A 14,300-nucleotide genomic window follows, 5' to 3' on the forward strand; every position below is an offset into this window, starting at 1 on the left:
ATGCAACAAAATTTTCTTAAAGTATGTTTGTAACGGAAAGATGATTGAATTGAGAGTCAGAAGGTTTGTATTTTAATCAGTGTAAAAGATGGGCAGATGTAGACTGAATAATTTATTGGATTTAGAATCCACTGAATGACTGGAATGCTAAATAAATTCCTCTTTACATGCCAGCCAATGAAGATCTGAGACAATGAATTATTCCTTAAAGAAATGGAAAAAAAGGCTTTGTGGTGAAGACTAAGAAAAATATTGTACTAAAGTGGTAGTTGCAAATTATAATCCACATATAGAGTTTGGAGTGAGGAAGGAAGAAAGGACAACTGAATACTTGGCACTAAAAAACAAATCTGAAGCCCTTTCTGAAAAATAAGGTGCTGGATGCTCTTAGAAAAGAAAGGAACAAGCATCTCTTAAGTGCCTACTAAGTGCCAGGCACTATGCTAAGTATGTTACAAATACTTAGTATTTTACAAATGTAGTATGTTACAAATGTCTCATTTGATCCTCACAACCCTGAGGTATAGATGCTATTACTATTATTATTACCATTTTATAGTTGAGAAAACTGAAATAGATAGAAGTTGACTTGATTTGAGCAAATTTGAGAATCCTCAGCATAGAGATGATAATCAAATTCGTAGAAGCTCATGAGATCACCAAGTGAAATAATATAAAGAGACAAGAGTGGGACACTTGAAGTTAGTAGGTGCAACCTAGATGAGGTTCCAGCAAAGAAGACGGAGAAAGAGTAGTCAGTTAGGAAGAGAACCAGTGGTGTTCCAAAAAATTGACTGACTTATGTGTAGCATGCAAAGTCATATTTCTGTATTTCATCTCCATTTGAAAATTTTTATAGTTGTAGAACATTATTATTTCTCAGCATATCAATAGAGTTACTAGGTTTCATCATTTACTCAATAGCCTAGAAGTCACTGGAAATAAAATCTTTCCAACATTTTTGGGGGACCGCTCACAGTATGGTGAAGATACTCAGATCTTACAAGCTCACTTGACTATATGCTGATAATAGTTTTTGTATAGCCTTCTTTCCCTAAATATCAGTTTATACATTATCTTGTTTATGATAAGCAATTTTTTCTTCATAGAAATAGCTAGCAACTGATTTTTTTTAAGTTTACCCCATCCCTCCCTGTTTTTCAACATCAAGAATACTAGGTCTCACTGTAGAGGAAAATTTCTTCATTTGTCATATTTTCTGAGCATTTACTTGGATGTGCTGCTGCAATAGTTTGTTAGTTCTTGGCATTGACTTTCATTTTTGACTACACTTCTCTTTACATTTTGGTGTGACTGATCTTGTTTTTATCATGGACTTGAATGATCCTTTAAATGCTTGACTTCCCTTCATCATCAGCTGCTGCAATATCTCTAACAGTCATTGAAGTGTGCTCTTTAATCTTGATAACTTTTGCATGTTTCCTTGTAGTAATAACTATTCTTTAAAATGACAGAATTAAAAGCATGATAAAAGACATCAATGAAAAAAGTGTGTATGATACAAAATCCAGCTTGCAAATTGACAGAGAACTAAAAGTGGGGAAAGTAACTGGGTAGCACAGTGATATACTGCTGGACCTGGAGTCAAGCAGCCCTGAATTCAAATTTAGCCTCAGACACTTACTAACTGTATTAACCTGGGCAAGTTACTTAACCTTCATCTGCCTCAGTTTCCTCAACTATAAAATGAAAATCACAATAGAGTGTACCTCACAGGGTTGTTGTGAGAATCAAGTGAAATTCTATTTTATGAAATGCTTTATACAGTGCTTGGCATGTAGTAGGTGCTAAAAAACTATTATTCTTTCCCCCCCTCCCTCAGTCTAGTATCATCTGGTCAAGTTTAGCTATTCTGAGTCATTTTAGTGCCAGTAGAATGCTACACACATGACTATTATGAACAAAAAATAAAATTTTTCACAGTTATTACTTGTCCCAAGTAATTCACAAAAATTGTATGTATACATAGATGTAATATATGTATATATAACTTAAATATATGTGTGTGTATTTCTATAAACATATAAATCTCTATATAAGCCTGTCTGTCTCCCCATAAAAAAAAGTTGGGTTTGGATTCGATATCTATAAGATGTCTTCCAGTTCCAAATCCTACCCTTCCCTGAATCTGAATAGTCTCCTGGATTTCACTGTCAGAATTGTTCAGCCTCCTTTGTAGTATTTGGTTATTTGATTTTTCATGAGCATCTGTGTTTTTCAGGTATCATTCTAGAATGTGGGCAGACACTAGCCAGAACTGGTCAGGTTAGGGATTGGCACTGGGAAAGGTAGACAGAAATCCAGGCTGGAGAAAAGCTGAAGTTTCCAGATCCCATAATTTCAGGAGGTCAGAAAAATTAAATTCAACAAACATTTGTTAACCACCTCTTTTTGCGAAGTTCAATGTTGGTTGTTGGAGGTACAGTGATAATAAAAAATGAAGACCATTTGCATATTGACTTAAGTTTTGTGATATGCTCTATATACATGATCTCATTTGATGCTCACATGCCCAGTGGATTTTGAAGTATAGTAAGTCATTCAACAAGCATTTATTAATCATTCACTATGTGTCTGCCCTGTGTTAAGCACTGGGGATAGAAAGAAAGGCAAAAAGTCTTCTTGCTACCAGCTTATATTGTAATGGGGAAGCAAACATAAAAATTACTATTTATATACACAGAGGACATGGAAGGTGACCTCAAAGGTGGCAGGGTGGATATAGTGCTGGGATTAGAGTCATAGACCTGAGTTGAAATCTGGCCTCAGATACTTACTAGCTATGTGACCATGGGCAAGTCACTTAACCCTAGTTGCCTCAGTTCCCTCATCTGTAAAATGATTTGGAGAAAGAAATGACAGACCACTTTAGTATCTTTGCCAAGAAAGCCCCAAATGGGGTCACAAAGAGTCAGGCACAACTGAAATTAGTTGAGCACCATCACAGGGATGCTCAGAGATAGAAATAGGGAAGATCACATTCCAGAAATGGGGGACAGTCAGGGGACAAAGAATTATCTGAGAGGAATAGCTCAAAGGTCAGGGTCACTAGGTTATATAGGGGAGTAAAGAGTAAGAAGACTGGGAAGGTAGGAGGGGGCCAGATTGTGCAGGTCTTTAAATGCCAGAGGATTTCATATTTTATCATAGAGGTAAAATGGAGCTTCTGGCATTTGTTTTAGGAAGTGACATGATCACTGTTGCACTTTAGGAAAAATACTTTGTCAGCTCAGTAGAAGATGGATTCCTGTGGGGAGAGATGAAACGGAGACTGGTAAAAAGGCACTGTAGTAGTGTAGGCAAGAGGTAATGAGACTTTAAATTAGGGCAACAGCTATAGGGAGAGATACATGAGAGATAGTGGAGAGAAAGAGAGATACATGAAGCATCTGTACAGGTAAAAATGATAAGATTTGGCCACCAATTGCATATATGGGACAAGTGTAGGTAAGGGGTTGAGGATGGTACTAGAGGTGTGGGCCTAGATTATTGATAAGATGGCATTGACAGTAATAGAGATGTTGGGAAGAAAGGACTGTTAGGGAGGAAAAAAACTATTTTGGATATACTTAGTTTGAGATATGTATCAGATAGTTCAAGATGTCCAGAAAGGCAGTTGGTCATACCAGACTAGAGCTCAAACAGGTATGGGTAACCTGTAGCCTTATGGCCACATGTGGCCTTCTAAATCCTTAAGTGTGACCTTTTGACTGAATCCAAATTTTACAGAACAAATACCAAATGAATCCGTCAAGAGGCCACACTTAAGGATTTAGAAGGCCACATGTGACCGTAAGGCTGCAGGTTCCCCATACCCAGATCAAAAGGCAGATTAGGGCTGAAACACAGATCTGCGAATCATTTGAACAGAAATAATAATTGAATGTATGGTAGCTGATGTGATCACCAACTGAAACAGCATAAAGGGAGAAGAGAAGAGAGCCCAGGATAGAGTATTGGTGGGTAACCATGGTTAGCAGGCATGTTCTACATGAAAATACAACAAAAGATACCGAGGAGTAGTCAGACAGGTAGTTGGCCAACCACAGAACAGTGTCATAGAAATCTAGAAAAAAGGGAGTATCAGGAAGAAGAGGGTGATTGACGGTGTCGGGAGTTGCATAGAGGTCAACATCAATGAGGATTAAGAAAAGGCAAATAGAGCTATTATTTTTCCTGTTTCACTAATGGTGAAATTGTGGTTGTGAGAGGTTTAGTGACTTGTTTTGAAGTTGATCACTTAGCAAGTGTCTCAAGGGCGATTTTAAATCAGTTCTTGACTCCAGCTCCAGCAAAGATGAAAACTGACTCAGTCCAAGCCATCAAGGGATCTCCAATTCAGGGAGTCTGAATAGAGGCCAGGCTGTTTGGCATTGTCTGCGTTGAGGGTGGGGCAAGGTTAAAGTGTCAGTCTCTTATGCAGGTTATTGATGGTAAGTGTGGCAGGTACATTCAGTGAGTCCATAATACAGAGCCTAGTCAAAAATCAAGGAGATGTGTATAAGTAGCAAGCCATGTCTGCTCTCTAGTTAGGTAGAGTCTGGAGGGGGCAGAGGTGTAGCAAGTTTTGAGTAGGGAGGTCCAATTTTAGTGTCCTGAATTTCAGCCCATGCCTATATTAAAAAAAACACAGAAAATTCTTGATGCAGGGCAGATTTTAGGGTTCAGGGGTTCAGCATGGGCATGAAGGAAGAAATATAGAGCTGGTTCTACAGGGACAGCACAATAGGATCTCTTCCCCATTTTCTGTCCTAAGTTTACGCACCCTACTTGGTGGCAGGTGAGAGACGCCTGCCTAAGTTCACCATTCATGTTCATCTTGTACAATGCTGAATAGCCAAACTTTTTACCTTGCAGGTGGAACGAGGCAGGTGTCCATGGGTGCTGATGATTATCATTGCAAGGGAGTTAACCCTAGTGAGTTAGTGAACCAAGAGCAAACAAGCTTCAGAAGTCAAGGCAAGAAAGGGTCAGGACTCCAGAAGGTAGAGGCGATGGCACCAGAAACAGAAGCAACCAGTAGAGATCTTGTATAAACATGAACTCTCTCTCTGTAAACTGACATTTGCGTATTATCACCAGAAATGTGTCTCTGGAAAAAGTTGTGGTTAACTACTGACAGAGGTCTGTATTGAAGGATGACAATAGGATGAGTTCAACTTCTATTAATATTGTTAATTTAACTGGTAGTTTGTCACAATATGCATCTGAGGCAGTGTACAGTCATGATTTATTTTCTTTTGTGAATTGAAGGATAATAAGTCAGAAAAACACATGGATGCAGATTGATTTTTTTTAAAGCAGCAGAATAGGCAGAAGTTGGCAGAATGTGTAAATTAAAGGAATCAGCTGTCACTGGGATTCTCCTCTTTGTACCCTTGAGGTGCTGTGCAAAACAGAGATGGGAAGCTTGCTCAGGTCCTGATTAGGAAAAGCATCTTCAAATCAGATTAGGTCACTGGTAGTCATTAGAGGGAACAGTTGCCATCTGTGGAGATACTGTTTTATAAAATCCTGAAACACGTTCCAATCCCACTACAATTAAACAAAGCAGTGCAATCAGACTGTCTTCAGAAACACGTCCTCTTTTGTCTGGCTTGGAGTGTCCCTTATTTTCATCTTGTGCAGTGCTAAATAACCAAACTCTTTACCCTGATGACCATTTGCATTAGAGCCACAATGAGGTAGCACTAAACAATATGAATAGTAAGGGAATAAGAAACATAGGTCATTACATTTTCTTTTTGTATTGAATATTCAGAACAAACATTATCTCAGGATTATTTATTCCATGGATGAAGTGCCTACCATCTTTTTTATTTTTTAACGTAAAGAGTTTCTTAATTTATTTTTATTTTTTAACTTAAATGAGAGTTTGGGGTTGTCAGGTCTGAGCAATGAGTAAGAATTGCTTGTATACTAGTCATGTGCTTTCTTGTGAAAATGACACAAAACCAGAAAAAAATTATACAAAAGAAATTCTGATGAGAAAGATTCCTAAACTTCTGAACCTGCAACTCAGCGGATTTGGTTCTGATTGTCATCCAACCAAAACGAGCGCTGGCTGGGGATTAGCATCAGCTCAAATTAAGTTAATTGGCTTTAGCTAATCCCTAGGCAGACACTCATTTGGAATAAACCTGAAAGTGTTTCTTTCTTTGCACAAAGTGTAGTGGTTACATGACCAATGAAATTTATGTAAGTTAACAAGCAAATTGAAAATCTTTTTTAAAGAAAGCTTTTAAGGAAGACTTCAATTCGTGGTGAGTATAGAAACACCTTTCATTTTTCTGAAGTAAGATTTTTTAAATCTAATTTCATGGAGTTTTTCTTTTTAATTCGACTTTAGTATTGCTGTATCTTTATCAAGCTATGGAATGGTAATCGATGGTGTCCAGTACACTAGCAGTATTAACAATATAATATCATTGAAGATATAAGGTTTGCAATTTAGGGAAATTAGGCAAATCTAGTTTACTTCAATGTAAAGAAAGTTGACCTGAAATAAGGTGTATAGCATATTATTACGCCTGAAATACTTTTTTTTCAGTTTCTTTTATAGTAAATGTTTGAGGTATAATTAGGGGTGACAAGCTAGACTATGCTATTTTCCTTTCAGTTTTAGACTTCCTATTTATAAGTTGCTTTAATTTATACTACATAATAAAAATAATGAAACTTTATATCTTAAAAAGCCTGTCATTTGTCTGATTGAGTCACGGGGAGACAGGAAAAGCTGTGCTGTAGAGATAGGTGCTTAACTTACTGTAAGATGTTTTGTTGACTCAACATGACCATTTTCATTATCACAGTGAATCAATGGATTTTTAAAAAATGCTCCATTTAGTTTTTTTAAAACTCCTTCGTCTAACTTTGGCTAATGAATCTACTAAAAAGACAACTACAGGCAAGGAAGGTGGAGTACCTTGTCTCCAATGATAGAGTACACTAAACTGTGATTTGGATGACTTCTTTGTCTAGTTTCAAATATGCATGTATGCATATGTGTATATATTTGTACGCATGTCTATGTATGTGTGTATTTAGATAGATATGTGGTTAGATAGAGATGGTGAAAAGATAAAATCTACAGGCCTTGGCAACAGCTTGGATATAGGGGGTGAAAGATAGTGAGGAAATTAGGATGATTTCTAGGTTATGAGCCTGAGGAACTAGGAGAATAGCGTTGCCCTCTGCGATAATAGAAAAGATATGGGGTGGAAAAGGTTTAGGGGGAAAGTTATATATGCACTAATATGTATATATTCTTAAATATACATATATGAGTATATATACCTACATATATGTATACACATACATCTCTATATACACACAAATGAAATTAAACTATGTAACTATGGGTATATTAATAAATACACATATGCATATATTATCAGGTTAAGCATATATGTACATATGGACATTTTATGTGTGGCATATATATGCATAGTTAGATGGATATACATCTATACATATCTATATTTATCTGTAAACTTCGAAGGGCAAAGAATTAACTTCATCACTTAAAATAGGTAGAAATAAATATTAATAAGTACTACATATGTCATTCTAGTCTCCTTTGCACATTCTCTTTTTTTATTTTTATCATTATTATTTTTTTTGATACTGGATCTTCCTATCTTACCCAGACTGGAAGTACTGCAGCCACTCCTGGACATGGAAGCTCTTCCATTTCTGCTTTGGCCTACTTTCCCTCTCCTTAGGCAGCTTGGTGACCCCTTGCTTCCAAGCGCTCACCCTGTTGGTGCCAGATTTAATGTGGGCATTAGCCTTACTGTGGCTCAGAAGTGTAAGCCATCCACTAGCCTGGGCATCCCCTGCTAGCAGGGATTACAAGGTGTGCCAGCACACCTGGCCACATTTTTCCTTTTGACTTAATTGGACTCTGAAATGCTCCTTGACTTCATCTCAGTGCATCTCTGCATGCCAAACCTTATCCCTGGAGTGCACTTCCTTTCTGTCTTTGCCCATGGAAATCCTTCTATTTTTTCAAGGCCAAACTAAGGTGTCATCTCCATGATTTGTGTCGATGTTATATTTTTCCCCAATTAGATTATAAACTTCTTAAGGACAGGGTGTATGTTGACATCTAGCACAGTGCCTTGAATACAATAAGCACATCACATCTGTTGGATAGAATTAATGTATGTTCTATAATGCTATTCTATCAGTTTATAGAATGAAATGCATGTTGTAACTAAGAAAAATGGATGATTACAAGATAGGAGCAAGAAATGATTGATTGGTGACAGCTCTCCTGGCAGAAGAGAAAGTTGTATGGCGGATTAGAGACGTGACCAGGCCAACCAATAGAGTACAAAGCAGAACTGACATTAGAATGTAATAGTCTCACTTTTCGGGTAGTCTGTTTTTCCTATAAATTTATAGAGGCATGTGACTAAAGGAGGACACATGCTGACCCATTGCCTTTGGAGGTATTTAGCTTGCCCTATATTAGAGCATAATAGCTTAATGCATTATTCTTACAGAGTCCTATTTATCCCAAGTGATTTACCAGTGTTAACTCCTTAATCTCCACCATAGCTTGGCAGCATAGAGATAATAGGTGTTGTATCTTTTAGTTAGATTTCAAAAACCTTCTCTATTGGCTAAAGGGACAGAGGATGAAGTTATGGATTTATAAATGTAAATTTAAATATGAAGAGAAAAATGCCTCCCAAGCCCTACCATTGTAGAAAGAGAACTCATCAACATGGACGCTGTGTAGATATCCATTCAGACTGGAATCATCAGTAAAGGATGATATAAATTTAGAAGTATGATCTAAATGTGAATCGTTTATTATATTTTTATTGTGAAACAGATAAAGACTTCTCATCATTTCTATTTTATAAATGGAGGAGTAAGTACTGAGAGATTATGCAACCTGCCCAAGGTCAGATAAGGGTTTCTCATGACAGGGATGAGAAAGGATTGCAATTTTGCTGACTCAGCTGCTCTGCTGGATCCTCTAGCTTCCCACTCTTTCGGCTTTGTGCAGTTCTGCCTTATTTTCTCGAGTACCATAATTGCTTTTATCCTTTGGAAGAAAACATCTAGTTTCTATTCTGATCTTTGAATACATTTTCCTAAAGAATACGCAGATAAGATTTGCAAATTACACTGGAGATATATGAAGAAATCTCAGATAACAGCTTGGATCTATTTAAGTGGGTGATTGGGGCCAGATTTATAGTGAGTTTTAAATTACAAATATATATTTTTTCATCTTCAGAATGCTGATTACATTTATTCAATTGGTTCAGTTTTTCTTTAGAACGTACCCTTATTTCCAAGCTGTGGGGAACGCTTACTGTTTCTTAAGACAACAGTAATTAAGGTGATTTAACACAACCAAAAAATGCAATAAAATAGCACAAAACAAAAAAGAAATACAACCCAGAGCCAAACAAATCCCTCCACACCAGCTCACTTTCCAGTGCAGAGACTGGTTTTATCAATTAGAGGAAATTTTCTGAAGGCTTCCCACTTCTCTGAAATTTGGATTTGGGAACAGTTGATAGGAGGACCTTGTATGACTTTTGACTGTCATAGGGCAATATAAGAGATAGAGTACTGGATCTGAGATAAAATCCTCCTTCAAACACTTACTAGCTGTGCCATCCTGGGTAAGTTACTTAACCTCTCTGTGCCTCAGTTTCCTCATCTGTAAAATGGGGACAACAATAGGATCTACCTTGTAGAATTGTGAGGATCAAACGAGATAACAAATGAGTACTTACACAAATACTAGCTCTCATTATTGCTATTGTTATTATTATAGGATTTATTTTTATTTGTTTGAATTTTCCTTTTCTCTCGTCTCTAGATTCCAGTCAAAATGAGTGAAACTCCTTCCACTAACTTTTCAATGATTCGTGCTGCTTCTTCTGAAGGCCAGACTTCTTATCCTCGACACTTCAATGTCACTCAACCAGTGGTAGCCAAAAGAATTAGTTTTTATAAGAGTGGAGACCCTCAGTTCAGTGGGATCCAGATGGTTGTCAACCCTCGCTCTTTCAAGACTTTTGATGCCTTGCTTGACAATTTGTCTAGGAAGGTTCCATTGCCCTTTGGAGTCAGGAATATCAGCACCCCACGGGGTATCCATAGCATCACCAATCTGGAGGACCTAGAGGATGGCAGGTCATACATCTGTTCCCACAAGAAGAAAATAAAACCCATTGACTTGGAGAAGGCTCGCCAGAAGCCTCTGCCCTGGCAGAGCAGTAGACCTGTCAGTGCTCGTCGCCGTGCTGCACAGCTGGCCAGGGGGAAGGAGTTTGGCCTGGCTCATCGAGAGCTTCCTTTGGTGGTCCAGACACCCAGAAAGCTCTTAGTTTTCAAAAATGGTGATCCAAGGACTAGGCACCTTATAATTCTAAGTAGAAAGATCACCCAGAACTTTGAGGGCTTTCTGGAACACCTGACTGAGCGCATGCAATACCCAGTTGTGAAGCTGTATACCACAGATGGAAGAAAGGTAAGAGGGGACATCTGAGAGAAAGCCATCTCTACTTAGTGATATGGCCACCAACCACTGGAATGAAGTTTACTCTTTTGTTTTCTGGAATGCTATAAATCATTTAATGAATTACCAGGTATTCATCAAGTTCTTACTATACGTTAAGTACTGCCCTTGGTCATACGGAAGCAAAAAACAAAAATCATTCCTGCCTTCAAGGAGAACACATTTAATCAGAGGAACCATAATGATAACATTAAAACTATAATGGCTGCTGTTTAAGGTTTGTCCTGTAAGCAGACATAGCAATGAATGGGACTAGAAGTTGTATTTAATTTGGGTACTTGGGGTGGGGGTGGGGTATCTTTGACTTTCTTATGCCTTCACAAGTAAGATATATGTATATCTTCTTTGCTGACTTTATTGTACAACTAGAGGAGTACTTTATATTGCAGCCAGTTCATTCTTTAGCTCAGAGTAAGGTGTAAGACTGGCAACACCTTGAACACTTGTTGGGGTTTGGGGTTGAGGAAGGCAGAGGACAGATGTGTCCTGTCATGTGTTGTTATTGCTCCCTAGCTATACCTTAGGCTCTTGATTGAGAGTGGACATGCCATTTATCTCTTTCATATTTGTATAATGAGAAATAGCATGTGCAGATCATAGAGGACCTGCCTTGGAGTCAGGAAGGCTGGGAGTTCAAGTTTTTTCTCTGGCACGTACTAACTATTCAACATAAACCCAACACTTAATCCTGGCACAGACAACTCTTCAAGCTTACAGCTATGGAAGAACTGATGGATCATAAGAGTTTCCACCCTAGGAGTTCTGTGTGCAGATGAAATCACAGGTCTGGAGTGGGGAAAAATGTTGAAAACACCTAGAACTTTCACCTACCACCCTAGGAGTTCAATGAATTCTCATTTATTTCCTATGAGCCTAGGAGATTTATCTAGCCAATCAAAGCAAATAATAATATTAGCAATAATACTAACATTTTCTATTTATATAGTGTTTTAATTTTACAAGCTCCTTTACATGCATGATCTCATTTGAGATTTAGGTTAGAATTGAAAATGACCATGTGTAAAGAATAAAACCTGTATTATGTGTGGCAGTTGTGGCCATACTTTCCAAAATGTATATTGTTGCATGTTGCTGATGTGACCTTTTCTATTTCTTTGAGGTACCCAGCCTACAGGCAGTTATACTGAGCTCTGGAGCTGTGGTGGCTTCAGGAAGAGAACCATTTAAACCAGGAAATTATGACCTTCTGAAGTACCTGCTTCCTGATCAATTACCAAGGACATCCAAACGCATTTACCCAAAAGGACAGGCTAAACCAGAAGGCAAAAGAAGTAAGTTACTTAGAAAATAGTGCTGTTTTTATTCATAGAGTTTTTGACAGCAAGAGAAAATACGTGTTGAAATGAACCAGTTTCCCTCATTGTAGAAAAGAAAATAAAAGAGAAATGAAAACTAAAAGGTGTTTCTCATTCTAATCTGGATTTGGTTATCCCATGTATCGAAATGTTTTTCATCTTATTTTTTATCATGGAAAAAGGTACCTACCTAAAACAATGTCACATCCCCTCCTTTCTACAACCTGTGACAAGCTGAATCACCCAACAGGTTGTGTGATGTCTTGCTTCAAGAGGAAGGAAAATGTCATGGTTTCCACCTGGCTGAATTCTGCAGTGATATTGTAGCTTAGCACAAAAATCATCTAGTGGCATTCAGTTTGGCTCAGCAAATGAGCCAGAATTGACATAATTTATCAGATCCTTATATAATAACTTCTTGCAATCGTTCCTGAATCAATCCAAGACTTTTCAAATCACCTTTTATTAGTTTAGAGAAAAGATTCAAAGTGTTCAATCTCGAGAATCAAAAACCTTGGACTGCTGATTCTGAAGTAAAAACCGTAAGCTGTGATGCGTGCTCTGTACAAATAGACATACATACACATACACACATAGACACACATACACATATGATGGAACCAGCTTGAACTGGTTCAAAAGAGCCAATTATTAAAGTTTCAGTGTGATCATTGAAACTTTACAAATCTTTGAATGTTACAAATTATTGTTTTGGTGTTTGTCTAGATTTGAGAAAATGATGGGAAAAATGTTAATAATGAAGATTAAACTTACAAGCATGTCTTGTGTACATTTTTCTTCCTGGAGAAAGAGTTAAGCATTTTCCATCATGGTAATGGTGCCAGGGTACTTAGTGTTATTGGAAAAAGCTTTGGATAAATGCCACTTTCACCTTTTTATTTTCAACCCCTTTCACATTTGGAAAACTACATGTTTTGATAGTGGTAGGTAGTGAGTGCCTCACTCATTCTTAAGGAATTAATCTTTGATTTGTCAGCCACAAAGCTCCACTGTAGCATATACACCAATTTTTATATATGGTCAGGATAATACAGTTTGACAGAAGTGTGTTTCCCATATTTTTAGTAGTTATATCTCAATATTTTTTACTGAAGTAGAAGAAAAAAGTCTCTGATAAAGTCATCTTTGAAAAAGGAAAACTACCTTTGTTGTAGAACGTATTTAATGAATATAATTTATTAGTAATGTAAGGATTTTGGGAGTATAGATAAAGCTAGGAGAGAGAAGTCATTTTTATCCCACCCCTACATTTTATAATGAGGAAGCTGAGCCCCAAGGTGTTCAGTGACTTACAGGAGGTCATTTCGATAGTTGTGATGGAGCAAGGACTCAAACTTAGGTGCTCAGACCCAATACTTAGCACAGTGCCTCACACACTCTAGGTGCTTAATAAATATCTGTTGACTTGACTTATCTTCAAATTCAGCGTTCTTTCTCCTATATCAATCTGTCTCTATTAATGATACAAAAATGAGGTCATACATATAAAGTAGTGTTGGAGATCTTTGAAAGAAATGAAGTCCTTAAATCTGCAGTATTATGTATCTTCACCTGGTCCCATAAAAATGATTGAAGTAATAATTGAATTGAACAAATTTAATTTAAAAATTTGCATTTGCAAACCAGCGGAAGTTTGTGGATTCAAAGAGAGCATTGCAATGTTTTACTTGCTTGCCATTGAAATGGGGTAGGAGTGGGATGTGTTATTCCATGCAATCTCTTTTAAAAAAAAAAACCTTTCCAAAGAAAGAAAATAAATCCTGGTTCTCTTTTTCTTTCCATGATGCCACATTTTATAGTAATTTCTGCCTGTGCTTGCAATAAAAAAGACCTGGGGCTGAGTTCCTCTACATTGAGAGATTCTGTTCAAATGAAGCCCAGGATATGGCTACCAGGGTACCACTGCAATATTACCAAAAGCATCTAGTGCTACCCTCTAATGACAATAAAAAGACCAGTGGATGTTTGGAAATGTTGAGAATTGAAGAGTCATCTGCCTATTAAGACAATGACAACAAAATAAATGTGCTCTGCATCCAGCTTTACTCCTGAACCTGCTGGAGATGTTTGTGCTGTCTTAGATCAGTCAGAGGGTATGCCTTTTGGTAGGGGATCACTGAATCTAAAGGATTCCATGCAGTTTGTCTCAAGGGAATTCATTTTCAATGGAGTTACTCTTAAAGCTGTTATTGAAATGACTATAAAAGTGATTGTTAAAGCAGGTACAAAAATAAGAAAAAAGCCAGAGGAATTCAAATGAGGTTTATTTACCCAATAGTGGTATACAAAACTTAAAATTAAATTTAAAAAATAGAGTTGATGGACTTGAAGAGGACACATGCTAAGATGATGACAGTGATGATAATAGGAATAGCAACTGGTCCTGTGAT

At 37.3% G+C, this 14,300-nt stretch overlaps 1 protein-coding gene across 5 annotated transcripts in view; it reads left to right on the forward strand.

Annotated features, from left to right (window-relative positions):
- LOC140501243 (lipoxygenase homology domain-containing protein 1-like) overlaps positions 1-14,300 on the forward strand; it is a 680,545-nt gene that overhangs the window by 64,831 nt on the left and 601,414 nt on the right. For all 5 annotated transcript variants that reach the window (XM_072604606.1, XM_072604605.1, XM_072604607.1 and 2 more), the window contains 2 exons: positions 9,872-10,525; positions 11,694-11,865. In XM_072604606.1, coding sequence (XP_072460707.1) covers positions 9,872-10,525; positions 11,694-11,865 — 826 coding nt within the window. The remainder of the gene's footprint in view (positions 1-9,871; positions 10,526-11,693; positions 11,866-14,300) is intronic.

Source organism: Notamacropus eugenii, chromosome 4, assembly GCF_028372415.1.
Source record: "Notamacropus eugenii isolate mMacEug1 chromosome 4, mMacEug1.pri_v2, whole genome shotgun sequence".
In the NCBI taxonomy this organism is placed as follows: Eukaryota; Metazoa; Chordata; class Mammalia; order Diprotodontia; family Macropodidae; genus Notamacropus; species Notamacropus eugenii.